Below are 17928 nucleotides of genomic sequence, written 5' to 3' on the forward strand. Positions count from 1 at the left end.
GCAAAACATCTCAGTCTTATTTACATGTAACATCACTGCAAAAGATTCATGTATCGATCAGAATATCTTAGCAAGTCATGCAGTTATTACAGTTAGGCACACATTATGTTGTAGATGTCTATACCTACATTACATTCATAGTTGTATTAACTATCTATGGAATGATTCAGAAGTGTTAGTGTAGCTTGTCCTTGTAGTCAGTCTTCTCAGCAACTAGCGAATGGAGAGCATCATCACAAACTCTGGAGAGCAGAGAGAGATAACAGAGCAAGTCAAGACAGTGCTGAGTTTATTGGTTTAACAGCAAATAGCCAATGATATTTGGTCCACATGCATAAAATGTGATGCGCAATTATCGTCTGAACTTCTTACTCTCACCTTCAAAGTCAATGCTTCCATCTGAGTTGATGTCCAGCTCCTTTAAGATCTCCTCCAGTTCTCCTTTCTTCAGCTTCTCCCCCAGCATCGTCTTGATTGCCTCCTTCATCTCGTCCTGGTTGATCTTTCCGTCTCCGTCGAGGTCAAACTTTTAAAAACAAAAAGTCATGATGAGAATGGGTTGAAAACTGCACAAACAAGTGGTTTTACTTTGGACATTTCAGTGTGTGTCAGAGTGGGAAAAAAGGCAAGGAAATTGCCCAAATTATCAGTTGACGTACTTGCACAAAGGCTGACTGGAGCTCTTTGAGTCCGAGCATGTGAGCAGTCTCCCCCATCATCCTGGGTCCCATCAGTTCAGTAAAGTCCTCAAAATCCATTAACCCGCCCACTGCGGAGAGGACAGATGCATATTTTAAAGGCATTGTGTGCATGTATTCTATACATTTATTAAAGGGTCTGGTTTTGGCTCATTTTTAAAGGACCTTATATCAACCTACTTCTCATCTTGATCTGTTGTACTATCTCTAGCAGCTCCATTTCTGTGGGCATGTATCCCATGGTCCTCATGCATTCAGCCACATCCTTGTAGTTCAGGTATCCATCTTGATCATAGTCAAACTCTTTGAAGGCCTCTTGCAACTCTGTAAGAAAGGTCAGGGGTCACAGAGAGATTACAACCGTTCCAGAGGGTTTAAGGTTTTCTGATATTACTAAAGATGGAGCTTTTAACATGTCAACAGTTATAATGACTCTGTAATCTGGTGAGATGTGGCAATGACACTTACCATCCAACTCAGCCTGAGCTAATTCTCGCTCCTACAGAGACAGTAATAAAACACATGTTGAAAGGTTAATATATTTTTATAATTGGAGAGACAATTGTACACTGTGCAATATTAAAAACTACCAAAGTATCTTGACTTATACATAAATGGCTGTATTGCTTTCAGTGTCAAAGACATGTAAGTACTTTGTATTTCTGAACATGTATACTCTGCATGTTGAAGTAATAATAAGCAGTAAAACAAAATTAAATGACAGAAGACATAGAGGGCAATTCTCGGGTATGATCATGGTTCATTGTCTTGTGCGAGACAACAATAAATATGTACAATGGAAAAAGTAAATACTCTCACGTTGAATCAACCAAGTGTTTGGTGGTGCTCCTCACTTGGATAACCCTAAGAGGGTTTGACAGTGAGCCTCAGCTAATGAGCCACTAATGCTGCAGACACACCCAGCTTAGTGATAGCAGCTCGAGAAAGATCACGTACAAAACTTTAAGCACACTGCCTGACTTCCTACTCACTTCTGACTCTGATGTTTTAATGTCTGACATACGGTGCCTTTAACTGGTGAAGAGCATCTGTGCCTTTTGATCTTATTCAAAGCAATCTCCAAGCCTTTCTCAGCCCATCATTAAAAGATCACAGTGCTTTAAAATGTGAGGAAAAGCTTCATGCTCAGCTGAAACACAAATTTTATTAAATAAAGAGTGGGGTAAATTGGTGTTTAAAGTAAAAAGCTATTACTTAAACTGTTTCAATGGCGTCTTGCAGTGCAGGATAGAGGTCACAGGGCCACACCAGAGGTCAAGCACAATTATAGCCAAGAAGAAGATGGTCACATCCAGTTCAACAATATTGATTTAATTCACAAAATGTGGATGTGTGCTACTTACCGCCCCAAAAACACTGTTGAGCACAGAGTTGTAGACTTTGTTCATGTTCTCAGTGGATTTCTTGGACTTCTTTAATGATTTCTTGGGTGTTTCAGAGACTGAACCTGATGTGGAACCATCTCTGCTACTACATGGGAAAAACATTAAAAAGCAAAGATGGCAAAGATTTGAAGATACCTTGATTATAGGGAAAACTTCCCTTGACCCACATACATAATGTATCATGAGAACTGGCATTGGCATATTTCGTGGTTTGTACATCTAAACTTACCTTTCTGATGCAGCTGAGTTGACTGAACTTGTAGAGGCTGTCCGCTCTTCTGCTTTGGACATGCTGTGGATATACAGTGTGTATGGTAACATTCACTCAAAAACAATGTTTCGCCTGTATTGGTTGCAGTAAACATGCATTTTTGGACGTGCTAATAAAATATTTTTTATAAATGCATAATGGGATGCAAAAGGAAAGGTTGCAAGAGGATCAAAGCTCATGTTTATGAAAAGACTTTAATGCAAAAGTAACTTCTTTGGTTCCACCACTAATCTTTGACATCCAACATCTTAAATATGAATCCAGTTACTTCACTGCAGTCTGCTTACCTTAATTCCCTCTGCTAAATGTTTAGAGTAGAAAACAGCAAAACGAGCAGCACAGCCCTTCTCGTCCTCCTTGAGTAGTGCTCCACTTGTGTTGTGAATGGCTGCACGCTATCCTGTCTGTTCTGTATCCTGACCTCCTTCAATTGCAGCGGCTTAACAGGTAATTACCTGGCTAAACATGCAGCCAACGATTAGAAAGCAAAACGTGGAGCGGCAGTGTGACTGAAGTGTCCTTCAAGAGGACAGGTACCTCTTGGTTCAAACCCCAGATTGAAATGTCTTTATTCAGAGGCCCTTGCAATTGCAAAAGCTTTCACATTGGCCCTGTAGTGTTGCAGAGCTGTTCTTGGTTCTGCAGTGACTACAGAAATCATATGGAAACAATGACAGACTGAAACATTTAAAATACAAATACAATATTTGATCACATATAGCCTGTAATTTCATGCCAATGCATAAACTTCATTTAACTGTGGTGTAAAAATAATTAAACCCTGATCATTCAGAGATATTTGGAGCCAGTGGTGATCACTCCAATATGACTGGAAAAGAATGAGAGTGGTACAGGCATGTACAAGAGCAGGGTTACTGGGCAATACTATGACCAACCTACTCTATCTAATTTATCCAATAGAACGCTAGCAACAAACAGTTTAATGTAGAGGCTGTTTTTTTCACATCTATCATTTCATTTTATTGCTGTCATTTTCAATTTTCTGTTTTGTCATACAAAAATTGTGTTTCATACCATTATTTGTTTTACAGAATGCATAACAAGCATTCATTATTGTTAATAATTAACTGGTAAATAAATTTTCAGATGCTCTTGTGGCCCTGCTTTTAACTTTTCCATGTTTAAGAGTGTTTTATTTAAGAACATTAAAAAAAATACGGACATGTCCTTTAACTTCTACTTCCGGTCAATTTGGACACGAACGGCGTTGCGCACGTGTAACTAATTAAGGACTTTTTTGAACGCTCCTCGCCTCTTCGATACCTGTGCTCAAAATAGGTATAATGGCTTAATTATACTGGTCAATTTATTATATCTGTAGCATTTTATTAAAAACACTGTCGTGTCCTGCTGGAGGAATGACCGTGACATGACTTTGAGACAACTTTTTGGAGTTTAGTGGCGTACTTGTAACGTCACCAATGGCGGCCCTCTTCTTCATCCAAGGTAAGTTTGCTCCCTGGAAAACCCAGCAGACCTTTTTTTACTTATTAAAATATCTGAAATTATTTCAAACACTTTTGTGTGTGGATACAGTTTCAGTTTAAGGTGAAGAAAACATGACTTTTCAGGCAGCCTAATTAACTGAGGGAAATATGTTCTCCCCAAACCACTAACAGCTCCACCAGGCGTTTAAGCCCCTGAAGTGTGTTCACTGCAGCTGTGACTTAAATATGTCAAAGGGTAATATTTTTAGGAGTATAATACTCGGTGTATTATTATTCCACCCACTTTTTTCTTAAGTGTGGCCTTATTACTGGACTAAAATGTTTTCCAACGAGTGTAAATGTCAATTTATTTCACCTGGGACTGAAATGTTGCCTAATACGGATGTAGTTAATTGTGTACTCCACCAGGTGGCGCCAAAATCCCATTATGTGTGATTATCTCATACGATCAAAGCAGTATTTTGTCGAGTGTGCTTTCTACCACAGACTGTATACAGTCATTGGTTTGTTGGTCTACCAGATATTTTATTTTACCTTCAGTAGCAGTCGAGGTTTATAAAGGCTGTGTTCCCACTACTCATAAAAAAGTGGAATGGAACATGTCGTTTGACAATAGATGGAGCAGCCTAAATAAAAACGGGACAAATAATAGTTTTCAGAGAGATGTAAGTGTCACTGTGCAGGTGCTCCTGTAGTCTACGAATGAAACTAACATTTTTATCAAGTAAAATTTGAAGAATAAACCGTGTAGACAGTAGCTTATTGAACGCAAATGTTTATATTCGCTTGCAAAAGTGAAAACCAAACCCTCCCGGAAGTAATCTACCACGGGACACCTAAACAATGATGAATCATGATGGGAAAATGCAAGAATACTAATGATTTATGATTAGTCCTTTATAGTTTAAAAATAATGTTATACGACTGGTGCACAAGTTGTTTGATCATTATGCTCACCCTATTAATGTATGGCTCCTTGCTTCCATGACACCATGAAGCTGACTCATATGTGGCTGAAAGATGATCTCCTGTGGAGTAGGTCTTCATCATCTTTACATGGAGGGGGTGATGCCATGGGCATGGAGGTGGTTCATCCAGGGAGAGGCACTGTCATTGTGCTCTGGCTTTCTGACCTCCAAATTCATCAAATGTGGGAATCTGGAATGCAAAATTTATGGTAGTGGGGGACTGCGCTCACACCATCCCCTGTGTCTGTGTGTAAAATATAGGCCTAATAATATATTTCATTTAGAGGCTAAGATTTAAGTGTAATGCAACTACTTATGTAGATAGGAAAGTCATCTCTTCAGGCCCCGTCTTGGCCCTTTGTCAAAAGATGCATGATTGCATTTAGGTGATTATGATGGAGTTGAGGTAGTTGTCTGGTTCTTTTTGCACCTTTTTTGGGGTTGTACCCACATGGTTGAATGCACTTAAAGTAAGCTGCTTTAGCGGCAAAATTAATGTAATGTAAATGACAACATGCTTGTGAATGAGAGTGTGGTGATGAATAAATTCAGGATACCCATACTTTAAATACTATTCGTAGAATGAGTTATTTTTCTACAATGTTGTTAGAATCATTTATAAAGACAGCAAGTACTTGAATACACAGAATCATTTATGATGCAGTTATATAAAAGTACAAATTGATTGTGATGGATGGATGGATGCGTTAAATGGATGTAGCGTGTGCTGCGTGTTCACAAATTCACTTAAGGTAAGAGACTTTTTGTTATTTTATATTTATTTTTGCTTAGGGGAGGAGCATAAAAATGTAACCAGTTGGATTTTGTATTTATTTTATCTCAGATTTTTCAAGAAAACATGCCTGAATGAAAAAAAATACAGCATATATTATGGCCAAAAACCGTAAAACAAAAATTATCAAACAGAAATCATTGTTGGATTTTCAAATTTCCAATAGTCCTTGGAAACATCATGTGCGACAAATACTGCTGTCAGAGAAAAACAACCAAGTCTGAGCTTAATGAAATTTCATCAGATCACTTTATTCTATGTTTCTCATGTAAAATTTGGCCAAGAGTAAACCGTTTGTACTATCTAACCAGCATGCATGACAAGCATGAAAAACTGAGGCCTTTTTTCTACTCCAGGATTTTGTCTTTGACTTTTAACTTTCAAATATCAAAGGGTAAGTTTAAAAAATTGAATAACGAGAGGGTCATGGATCTTATGCAGGTCACCTAGAGAGGCTCAAGGGAAAATACTTGTAGCTTTGAGGAGTGTAAAAAAAAAAAAAAAGCCACCCTCCTCTTTTGATAAGTAGTGAACAGTCCCTAAAGTCTTTGATATGGGATTACAGTACTTTGGCAGCTATGTCTCTGATTGATGAGGTCAATTCATTGGAAGGATAATGCTTGTTAACAGTGGTTCCCAAAATTAATCTTGGGTTGTGAGATGATGAGCTGACTAGGAAAGCAAAAATACGCAAAAATATTTAATGGGTCACACAAGCCAAAAAGATTGGGAAGCACAGGCTTATAGTATACTTGTACACATGTAACATATTGTTACACACAGGTCATTTTATGAGAACAGTCTTTGTCAATTTTTTTATGTGTCCTTCCACTCTTCCACCATTTGGGGGAGACAGCAACTACTCACTGTGAAGCTTACCACAGTTGAGTTTTGTGTGCTCAGTCACAAGGCTGCATTCGATAAATTTCACTGTAATCATTTCTCATTCCTGATTTCTCAAGGGACATTCTCTTGCAACAGTGAGTGTTTCCACAGCAAAGTAGAGTGGCTCCGGTGGCACTCTGTCGTGTTTTTGAATTGAGTGTACGTTCCCAGTGGTGTTGGCTGGCACTGCGGCCAGTTTGTTCACTCTTTACCTGGAACCCCTCTTAAATAATCCTTTCCTTTTCCTAATAGTAGACTCAAACCATCACGCTCAGTGCCAGTACAGGGAAGACATGACTCCAGCTAAATCCAAAAACTTTATTTATAAAAAGGTAATAATACAATAAATTGCAACAACATAACAGAAAATGTTATGTTTTTCATAACATAATGTGATGCGATACAATTATGTTTCGTGTTAATCCAATCTCTGTGAGGTGTGCTATTTTCAGTTTTACAATTTCCTGTGATTTGTTCAGGAAAGGTAAGGTTGTATGCAGGTTTGATTAGATGTTTTATTTTTTCATAATGAATTGAGGATATCCAATGTGCCCCTGTCTTTAACCACTGCAGTTTGGTTCCTTTGATTGTTTAAAATAATTGCTGATTTACATAGTCACTCTTGCCATGATTTATTGACTAATATAATTCTGCACATTAGTATTATAGTGTTTTCATCTTTCTAAAATTGTTTACATGAAACAGTATACATTTGACTTCTATATATGATTTATCCTGGGAATGGCTCTTTCCTAGTTAATGCATGCTGTGTTTGTCCTCTGCTCCATACTTAAAGATGCCATGTTGTAATTGGAAAGGTACAACAAGTAACAGCCAAAGTGTCCAGTGGAATAATACCAAAAAAAACCCATAATTCATTAGTATACTATGTACATTTTCTTGTGAACAATCAATACTGTTGCTCTGATGTTAAGTCATAGGCTGTAAGTCATTAGTCAGTATTTATAACAATGTAACTTGTCTTTAAGGATGTTCAGCTGGTTGTTACAGTAATTTCCGTTGACAACTTCCTCCCTTCTCTGGTACACACTTTGCTGTTCCCTTCATTCACTGCCTTATTTAATCATCCTATACAACCCACCACCCTGTTCTCTTGTTCAGTTCCCTTCATAGTGTTCATTTAATGGTCTTCCTCACCTCCACCTCCCTCTACCCCCACCTTTCATCTTCACTTTCAGACCCAGACTTTTCCCTTCCCACTACCACTGGCTTCATCTCGGCCGCCGCAGCAGCCAGTACCCAGGCCACGGTGCTGGGTGGCCGGCAGGTTCTTGTACACGGCCCGGCTGTATGGGATGAAGCACAGGCCCAGCTGGAGGTGTCGGGCTAGGCGGCAGTATGCAGCAAGCGCCAGGACCAGCAGAGGGGTGACCAAGAGGAAGCCCACCACCAGCAGAGCCACGCAGCCTCCGTCAGTCAGCAGGTCTGAGCAATAGGGGGTCGTCCCGTGAGGGCGGACCTAGGGAGACAAGAAGACATTAGTTGGAATGATGTGGCATCAGGATGTTGTAGAGGTAAGTTTGTCATTCATCTAGCGTGCCACTTATGTCGACATTTTTTTTAAACCTTTATTTGAACAGGGTTGCTTCACTGAGAATAACACAGTTTCAGGAAAGCGCCACTCTCACACAGTTGCACAGATTTAAAACCTGCATACCTGCACCCAATAAAACCCCAGTCTGATCTGTTGGCCAGCTCTACTGGAGCAATTAGGGTGCTCAAGGGCACCTCCATTGTCATAATGAATTTTCCTTCTCTTTTGACTTAAATGTATTATTATTTTGTGTTTAGTAATGCTCAGAGAAAACCTCTCAGATTGAGGTCAAAGGTCAGGAGCAGCTGCAGAGTAGCTGGGCCTGCAGCTGGTAGGGTCTCTGTTGTCTTCCTCAAAGACACTTCAGCAGTGTGCAGTAGGGATGTGAGTTTTTCAATAGCATTATACTATTCAAATTCCAGAGATTTTTAAATTGGACACAGCTGTGGCACATATTGGGCAATACTTTTGTTTTATTCTGTGTTTTGAGTTCTCTTTGCAGATACAGAACATCACTGATTTAATTACTCGTGTGAAGTGCAGGGAAGAACAGATAAGGACAACAGATGACGTTCTCTTTGTGGTATGTGTGTCTGAGGGGAGGACAGACACCAGTTGGTAGTTTGAGATCTCTCACACTCTTACATGCACTGAATCAGTAAGCAACTAAATTTAATTTTGTCAAAAATAAAGATAAATCAAACTACTTGATCAGTATATACAGCATGTCAAAGCATATACACTTGCTGCTGAGCTGAACACTCGGGGAGTGGGAGAGGAGGTAAAAGGGTCAGGATTTGAGTGTGGGAGAGGAATGAAGAGACAGCAGGCCTGAATCATCCTTATCGCCCCATGAAGAATGAAGTGAACATTCAAGTGTATGAGGAAAGTGCAGAGAGTAAAAAAGGTTTGCAGGCCTGAGGGAGGAGCATGGGGGGAGCAGAGTATTTATTGTAGCAGAGGGCATGCTGACAAGGCAGCTGAAAAGTTAAACTTTTGTCCTTTTTTTCTTTTTAAAAATCAATGACCACTGAGATGAAGCTCCAGTAAGGTTGAGGTTTTGGTTTGATTCATCAGCATTTTAGGAGAAAGCATTTATTTAGTACTTATATAATACAAAGGCTCTCACACAATTGTGAAAAGCTTGAAAATGATCATTTCCATATCTTGGTAGTTGCATATCTTTTTGTACAAAAGTGCAGAAATATTGTGATGCTGTCCTGATAGATGTACAGCTGGTCAGAAAGTTTCCCAGCTGGAGAGGGAAAGTAAAACATCAGGGAGGTAGGGAGTTAAGGGACGAGTAAGCAAGTCAGAGGGATGGTTTAAACTGCAGTACATGGTTTAAAAAAAAAAGTAAAGGGTAAAAGGAGGGTGCAGGGGAGCTTTGAGGGTTGTAACAGATAAGACTCACACAAGTATGTCCGTGTTAGTTTTTACTTTTTGAGCCCTCCTGTATGGCTCAAGATCTGGGCCAGGTTTTATTGAGTCTGTACTTATTTTGTCAAGTGAAATATTGTGTTGGATGTATTTGTTGATGACTATTGCAAGCAGAATTCCCTCAACTATTTTGAAAGTGTTCCCAGTGTTGTCTGCTTATTTCCAAGAACCCTAAATACTTATCCTGCCTGTCTTTCTCTCCTTTTTTTCTCACCCCCTTTCTTTGATTTCTCCCCCCCTCTCTCCATCCTCCCAGGTCCTGGTTAATCCCTCTCTAAGCTGCTGTCACATGAGGCCTAATTGTGAGAGAGCCGAAGAACAGAGAATCCTGGTCTCTCAGGTTATTAAGGAGGTCATGGGCCTACAGAAATGCTATTGGTAGGCATTAAAAGTCTCTGAACCATGATGACTTTTTTTGGGTAGCCAAGTTGACGCTAGCTGACTAATAGGTTGTTTTGTTTGACTTGCTAGTTGTCCTTATTTTTTTATATTCTGTCTGTTTCAAAGCATCCTTTAATCCCCAACTAGCTACCAAGGAGTCTTTTTTAAGTTTTGTGTTTTGGCGTCTGGCTCCCCAGACTCCTGACCCCTCGTCCCCGCCAATTCTTCCGTCTCCTCAACATCTGAAAGAACCTCAGACTTATCTGATTATGAAACATCTCATCGCTGATGGAGCTAAACTCCACCCTAAGCCCCAGGCACAACTATTTCAAACTTTTGAATCAAAGTTATGAGATTAGGACTTTTAGATGTTTCAGAAAAAGATAGATGTAGCCATCTCCCCATTTCTTTCATCTCGTGTTTAGATGTAGCAAATGTATGTGTAAACATTTGTCCTTACAAACATGCAAACATTTCCACTCTCACGCCCAAGGGCACTGCACAGGACTGAAATGTGTTGAGGTATATTACTTATTTTAATCAAACGAAGGCAGCAAATATCAGACTCTATGTTAACAGGTGAATTATGTGTCTGATAAAATACTGTTGAAGTATTAGCCAGGGGTACTTTTTTTGCCCAGAAAACTGGTTTGGTTCGCACCAAATGTTTGTATGCTCTTGATAAATTCTTAAACATAATAGTATTCATAATAGTATTCTGGAGCTTAGATTTAAATTGTCCAAAAAAGTGAACACACAAGTCTTGCAAAATTTGAATCTTGAGTGAGCACTTGGCCTGCTGTAGTGTGACAGCTAACTGGCTGGTTGTAGATGAGAATGAGGAAGAGCCTTGCAGAAAAAGAGCCTCAACAAATCAAAATCCTTCAACATGCACACAGTGCTCACACTCACTCATTCAACCTCCCTGCCCCCCATGTCCCCCTTTCTTACTGTAGAGTGGCAGAGAAAGCCAAACGACACCATGACGATGGCTGGCGTCAGGATGGTCCCAAACACCAGTCCAGCGAGGCAGGCGTTGATCGTAGCAATAATCAGGTTCTGAGCTGTCACCAGCACCGAGCAGGCCCAGCAGTCCAGGGACCCACGCAGCTCCAGAGGAGCTTCACTGCCCCCACCACCGCTCTCAGCTGCAGAATAAGGAGGAGGTACAACTACACGTGAAGGTGTTTCTCTGCCTCCACCCACAGCAGTGGTTGAGGCCAGGGAATTGGAGTGGTGAAGATGCTGGTGGTGGTTGTTATGGTGATGGTGGTGATGAGGTGGCAGCTCCTCGGACAGGTCCAAGGCTTGGTGATGGGCCCCTTTCTCTAGAGTACCTGTCATACTCATAGTGAACTGTGGGCAGAAAAATAAACACATCAATCAGTTACAGAGCCGTCAGGATTGCGCGTACCATTCCAGTTGTTTTGAAACTGTTGGGTTGGCCCCGATTAGTATGTTGGGAGGCTGTATTTTTGGAAAACATATCTTTAGATAGTTGGTGAGTATTGTAGTCTGGTGCCATATGTACACAATACTTTTTTTTTTTTTTACCTAATCAAATTCCACTCTTCAAAGGCTTCGTAGCTCTGGGTTCACTCAGAGGTTACAGGTTTTATCCGTCAGGAAGCAAGCCTTGTGTGATGCCTGTGAGGTGATGGTTATCAGAGAGCTGATTGTCCAAAAGGAAAGGGGCCGTAATTGCAGTTTGTGTAGTAGAGAGATGAAGGCTGACTGTCTGCTAACAGTTTGTTTGTGTACAACCGTGTGCTTGTGTTTATAGATGTTGTCATGCCTGTGGGTTAAGTAGGGGTGGTATTACAGACAGACGTTCAGATGCAGCCGTTATTGGCATTTAATTAGAACAAAACATACAAATTGATGCTGATATTGTGCCACCTCGGTTAATACATTTAAAACTTGTTCTCACCAACATTAAAAATAGTTTAACTTTAACACGTCCTGCACAATACTGTGCATTTGGTCACAATAAAAAACTTGCACGTTTCCTCATCTAAAAATCTTCGTGTTAATGAAAAAAAAAACTGATAACATTATCAGATTTTTTTTCTCTCACATATTGCTATTGGCCCCTGGTATCAGTAAAGTGTGGAGACAAGTATGTCATAGAAGCACTTGATAATTGATAAATTGTTTAGTAATGGCCTCATAAGCATAAAATGTTAAATATATGGTGTGATTATGGCACACCGCCTGTTTAACTTGCCTTTTGGTTTATAATGAAACACCTGTGAAATGTCGTCAAACAGCCTTTCAAAGCTTATATTTTCACATTCTGAGGCTAGGTCCTCTATGTAAGGTCTGCTGTGATCCACGCTTGCATTCAGTCAGTATTATGACAGATTTTATGTGGTGCGCAGCTGTGTCTGGTGCAGGATATCCTCACTTCTCTAAGGTCAGGAGACAGTGGCGCTCCAGTCAGGCAGAGGACAACCAGCGCTGCTGCCAAAAAACTACAGTAATGGAAAAACCCCAATGTGGATGACATAGTCAACCTGTTTGTATTTCCTTTTTGTCAACTTGACAGACTGGTGATGAATGCTCTCACATATGCAGTCCTTCCTGTTAGCATGAAGATACTTTGATTTAAAGGGGTCATTCTTGAATAATTTGTTTAACTGCATTAGAGATGTATCTCTCACAGTAATGTGATAGCTCAAATCATGGCATTGTCACTACTAAATAATGGCATACTTTTTTTGTACTTGTACAACACAAGAAAGCTCTGACATGAGAGAATCTATCGCTGAATTGTAAGGGCCAACAGAGGACTATACCTGTGTTTGTGGTGGCATAACAGGTCATATTATAATAAAATAATATTAAGGTGGTATTACTGCGAACAACAAATACTGCAAATTTTTGGTGTAGTGAAACGGTTGCTTTATTTAGCCAATGCAACAACCGGTCATCCAGCCCTACAAGAGATATTCAGTGTCTGTCACTCTGTTAGATTGTTCACTTAGCATGAGATCCAGCATATACCTGAGCGGAGTCACTACTCTTACTCATATTGGGGTATTTATTTGATAAATGTGCACTTGAAGTTGAAACTGAATGCATGCAAGGAAAAAAAACACCTCAGCTTGCACTTCTGTTGACACTCACTTAATATCAATATTAACAGCAGGGGACAATATTTACGATGCTGTCCTGGGTGCTTGAGTGTTGTTTATTTTCTACGTCTGTTTCCCATTGTTGTCTCAAGTGTTGTTTTAAGGTGGAAGGTCACGCAGGAAGGAAAGTGTGTATGCGCTCACACACATGTGTCTGGGGTGACTCATTGTGCCCCATACTGAAAATACATTTAGGCTCTCCACCCATTTTACTCACTGTTCTTATTATTGTTTGAATAACATTTCTTTGACTAACACGTCATGTCATTGTCTGACCAAAATTAAGGAATTCTCAATCAGGAAAATTTGTACAATGATGTTAATGTAGCTGCCACATCATGGCATGTAGACACACAATACATCTTCTTGGTTTATTCTAAACTCTTCATAGTGTGCATGGCTTTATATAGATGCTTTGTTAGTTATTGCAGTGTCCTCATGCTTGAATGCTGCATGAAGATTTTCTATTCTGTCATTCGGTTATTCTATTGTCTGTTACAAAGCAGCTGCGATAATTAATTCTATGTCTCTCAAAACTCTTAGACTTGTTGCTTTATGTTCATCGGAAGTATATAAAATCTTTTACTTTCTTTTTACTGTAATCGGTTGTGTGGAGATGCCTCGGTGGTTAAATCATTGTAATATGATTTAAATGCGTTTGGGTGATGCAGCTGCTCTTGTACTCACATTGTGCTGTGGGGCCCGGTAGACCTCTTGCTGTTCGTCCTCCAGATTGGTGCTGCTTTCTCACTTCTTGTCGAGACCACTTCTGTCCAGTCAATCCTTGACGCACACGTTTTCCCCTCACACTTCAACTAATTCCCTTTATTTGTCACTCTGTTCCTTCAACTCTCAATTTCTTCTCTAGAAGCAGAGAGTCACTTTTCCCCTCCTTTCCTTGCGTGAGGTTGAAAGCGCCTTTGGTGTGTTTTTAGAGGTTCCCCCCTAAAGTCTTATCTATTTAGTGGTGGTATGATGGCATTTTGGCTTCCTGCGGCCCTGGTCTCCTGCTGCTTCTTCCCTCCACTATCCAGAGTTGTCAGTGGAGCTGATTATGCCCCAGAGTCTCTGTTTTCTTTTCCACGTGCAAAAACAAATTCCTATGCTGCTGTAAAGTGGTAACATAAAGATGCTCCTTCTTCAGTGGCTGGAAACTACTTGACTCACAATTGCTATGGTCTTTGTCTTAAATATGTCAAACTTGTGTCTGTTTGCCCTCCCCTTTTACCTCCCCATCTGATTGAGTCCACAGTGCCTTCTCCCCTTCTCTCCCTCCTCCTGCGCTCCCTGCATCCATCCCACTTTCTCTCCACCCACCAGGCTTATCAGCCCCCAGCCTCTCTCCAACAACTCCTCTCAGCACATGCATTCCACCTCACATATCCAGGACATGTTTCACCCCCGTTCACCCTGTCTCTGTTGCAGTGGGGGCTGGGTGTTGCATGTTGGGGGTCAGAGCGAGGCGGTTTGCCTGATAAGTTGAGGTTCAGGAGAGCAGAAAATGAGGGGGGAAGGGCAGCAGAGACAGGCTTGATTTAAGAGTAGTAGAGAAGAGGTACCATGGTGCTGAACACTTTTAGGTTATTGTGCTATTTTTGGATGTATAAGACTGACTGAAATTACTGCTTCAGTATATCTGTTGAACAAATTTCAACAGCATTTTTTACAGCATCTTTAAAAAAGTGGTTCAAGAGAATCTCTCTCTCTCTCTCTCTCTCTCTATATATATATATATATATATATATATATATATATATATATATATATATATATATATATGTATATGTAGAGATATATAAATATAAATCTATTTATAAATAAATAGATATAAACAATATAAATCTATCTCATATATATATATATATATATATATATATATATATATATATGAGAGAGAGATTTATATTGTTTTTAATATTAATGTGGGATTTAGTTTTTTTTTGGCTGCATTTTACTATTAGGTGATGTGAGACTGCTGTATTTACATGATATCCAAGTATATTAAAGAGGCAACAGATAGCATCTTTTCCTAAATATATCATCATGAAAATAATGTGGGTTGCACATGGTAGTGTCCACAGTAAAATCAAACTATCAGCATTTACATATGTTACTTAGTGGCTTTGCAATCTTTGTAATAAGCTTCTGCCATCGGGGGCGAAATTTCGCTGAAAAAATCTATTTTACGGCAGGAAACGCGTCATATATTGCGAAACTGGTCGGTCAGCCAATCAGGGACTGGATCTGGTCCTTACGAGGAGTTGGGCATGAGATAGTTGAGTCACGAGCACAATGGCAGACGGACAAAGTTTGGAAACAATTGAAAAACGGCCTAGCGAAAGAAAACGAGCTCCTCTGTCTGAGGAGGCGAGGATGCACAAAAAGGAGAGTGATAAAAGAAGAGGAAAAACAAGAGTAAACCTCAGTCAGGCGTTCAAGAGAGAGGGAGCTCCGTGACCAAAGAGGCTTCAAAACTGATGTCCAGCTAGCTTTCTTTCTAATGGATCAGTAACACGGCTAAATGTTAGCTAGACGAGAGAGGGCTGTACTGCACTGGCAGCTGGTTAATTCCTAGCTGGCCAGCATCGCAAATCGCCGCAACCAGGGACCGGGTAGCGAGTGTTGGTCGGCTGACACCCTCGTTGCCATTCTGTGGCGGCCCTCGGACAGTGATACCAGATAAATCTGATAATTATTGCTCGGTCTCTTTACTCATTGATTTAGTAGAGTGTCCACACACCTTCTCATTCTACATATACATAGAGGTATACTGGTGGCTTTACAGCCTACATTTTATTGATTATCTCTGATCCCCACGGTCAATTTGGGCGTTGCGACAGTACGCGCAACACCGCTGACACTAGGTGGCGCCAAGCTAAAAAATCCGAATCCTGTCAGTTGCCTCTTTAAGTTTGATCAAAACCTGGCTTAAGGTTTGTTGATAGCCTCTATATTATCTTATTTGATGTTTTTTATTGCTTTATGTTAGAGGTATGCATGTTGCTTGTGTCCACTATGGACACACTAGCATTGGTCTTCAGGCATTTTCTCCAGCCAGAATAAAAAGGAAATGGTGATAAGTAAGATTTCTTTTTTCCACAAGTGGCCTTTAAAGGGCCAGTGTGTAATATTTGGCTTGGTTTATTGTCAATCTGAATCTGACTCTGAATATTCTACCCATTAATATGTTTATATACTGTAAGTGTATAATCGCTATAAAATAAAATTCGTTTGGTTTTCGTAGCCTTATAATTATGCTTTTATATTTATATATATATATATATATATATATATATATATAGCAAGGGCCTTGCTTTAGAGAGGTCGCCATCTTGCGCCGCCATGTATGTACGGCAGACCGAGCGGACAATCCAGCCAGCCAGAGAACGCGTTTCGCGTGTATAAATAAACCAACGAAGACAGCGGAAGGAAGGAAGAAGGAGGAGGAAACAGCAGAGAGTGTTAGTAGTTCGTCGATAGAGAGTAGTGAAAAGTTTTTTTAGTTATAAAGTTTGCGAATGGACCACACTTACCACGCAACAGGAGAGAATGAACCCGAACCGTCATCTGCGAGGAAAAGAAGACGCAACTTCACTCCTTGTGATGCACTCTCTGCGGCGCTTTTCCTCCTGATGATATATCTCCCCAACGATGGTAGCAGTAGCACCGAATCCCATTCTGTGCATTCAGCCTCTCTTCTCGCCCGCTCAGCATCAAACACATGGAGTTCCTCATCTGTATGCTCCGGCTCAAACAGGTATGGCTCTGGGTCTGTGTCCGCTACAAGAAACTCTTCAAAATCGCGTTCAAAGTCATCCATTGCAGCTACTATAGTCCGGAGATATTGCTAGGCTAAATAAACAGCTGAGCTCTGTTTACAGGCTACGCTGTCAGTCAGTGTGCGGGCTGGAGGTTGGCGGAGTAGAGAGAGGAGGGGATGCCCACTCGGTATGGTAAACGAGTATGTGTGTATGAAGTGTGTGTGTTACGCTAGAAGAGTCAGAGTTTGGGACCGAGTCTTTTACCCCCTGGAGTGTTACCAGAGTTTTTGGAGTGCTCAAATAAACTGGCCTTTTTCCTGAACGCTCCTCTGGTCTCCTGCTCGTGAGGGATTCATTACAATATCGTAACATGGTTTAGATTTCTAAATAAATATTCACCTCGTCGCTAGATAGACCTACTCCTGAAAAACTCGTGCGCAAGGCTTTTTGTCCCTACGAGGCCGCCGTCATTTACCCAACGAGAGGGGTGAGCGAGTGAGCCCTGCAATCTAGAATTTGACCACTGATGTCACTGTTTTCAACCCATTTTACACACTGGCCCTTTAACTCTACTGTCTACTGTAACTTTTATCTGCTTGCGTTGGAAGAACAGCGCCCTCCCCCTGTTATATGCTGTAAGGTAATATGCAAGAGACTCAGAGTTACTTCAGTGTATGTAGTGTGCACCTGTGTTCATGTTGGGTATGCTTGTACCTGTGTTTTAAAGGAATACGTCACCCCCAAATGACCATTAATATATCAGTTACTCACCCAGCTTACATTAAATTTGTGAAGAAAACTTTGTTTTTTCGCATGACTCCACGATAAACCAATAATACAAAGATTGAGAAAAATCTTAATGAATTAAAATCATTGTTGGGGCGTCGGTGGCTTAGTGGTAGAGCAGGCGCCCCATGTACCTTTGCTGCATGTCTCTCCCTCTCTCTCTCTCCCCCTTTCACACTTCACTATCCTATCAATTAAAGGCAAAAAATGCCCTAAAAATATCCTAAAAAGTCATTGTTGACAGCATTTAGTAACACCAAAACTATATCAAAACATCTTTTTACAAACTCTCACACAACTCAAGCAGTAAAATCCAAGTCTCATTTATCCAGTGCTCAGTGCTTCCCAAACAAGCAGCCCTTATCGATGGGGAACTGA

The 17928-nt window shown here is 40.4% G+C and overlaps 2 protein-coding genes and 1 non-coding gene across 3 annotated transcripts; 1 reads left to right on the forward strand and 2 right to left on the reverse strand.

The window, feature by feature from the left end:
• Nucleotides 1–22: 22 nt before the first annotated feature.
• LOC126403761 (calcium-binding protein 2-like) lies at nucleotides 23–3346 on the reverse strand. The gene is made up of 8 exons (XM_050066523.1): nucleotides 2663–3346; nucleotides 2334–2396; nucleotides 2063–2189; nucleotides 1167–1197; nucleotides 879–1022; nucleotides 660–769; nucleotides 379–526; nucleotides 23–242 (listed from the first exon to the last, which is right to left on the reverse strand). Exons 2-8 carry the CDS (start codon nucleotides 2393–2395, stop codon nucleotides 214–216), a joined length of 651 nt encoding a protein of 216 aa, XP_049922480.1. The 5' UTR covers nucleotide 2396; nucleotides 2663–3346; the 3' UTR covers nucleotides 23–213.
• A 1546-nt stretch (nucleotides 3347–4892) lies between these two features.
• Nucleotides 4893–5053, forward strand: LOC126404732 (U1 spliceosomal RNA). The gene has a single exon (XR_007571506.1). It is a non-coding gene; the product is annotated as a U1 spliceosomal RNA (small nuclear RNA).
• A 1741-nt stretch (nucleotides 5054–6794) lies between these two features.
• Nucleotides 6795–14272, reverse strand: tmem88b (transmembrane protein 88 b). Its single transcript, XM_050067618.1, has 3 exons — nucleotides 13691–14272; nucleotides 10818–11222; nucleotides 6795–7970 (listed from the first exon to the last, which is right to left on the reverse strand). The coding sequence occupies exons 2-3, from the start codon at nucleotides 11214–11216 to the stop codon at nucleotides 7686–7688; spliced, it is 684 nt and encodes a 227-aa protein (XP_049923575.1). The 5' UTR covers nucleotides 11217–11222; nucleotides 13691–14272; the 3' UTR covers nucleotides 6795–7685.
• Nucleotides 14273–17928: the final 3656 nt, after the last annotated feature.

This window comes from Epinephelus moara, chromosome 17 (genome assembly GCF_006386435.1).
Source record: "Epinephelus moara isolate mb chromosome 17, YSFRI_EMoa_1.0, whole genome shotgun sequence".
Lineage (NCBI taxonomy): Eukaryota > Metazoa > Chordata > Actinopteri > Perciformes > Serranidae > Epinephelus > Epinephelus moara.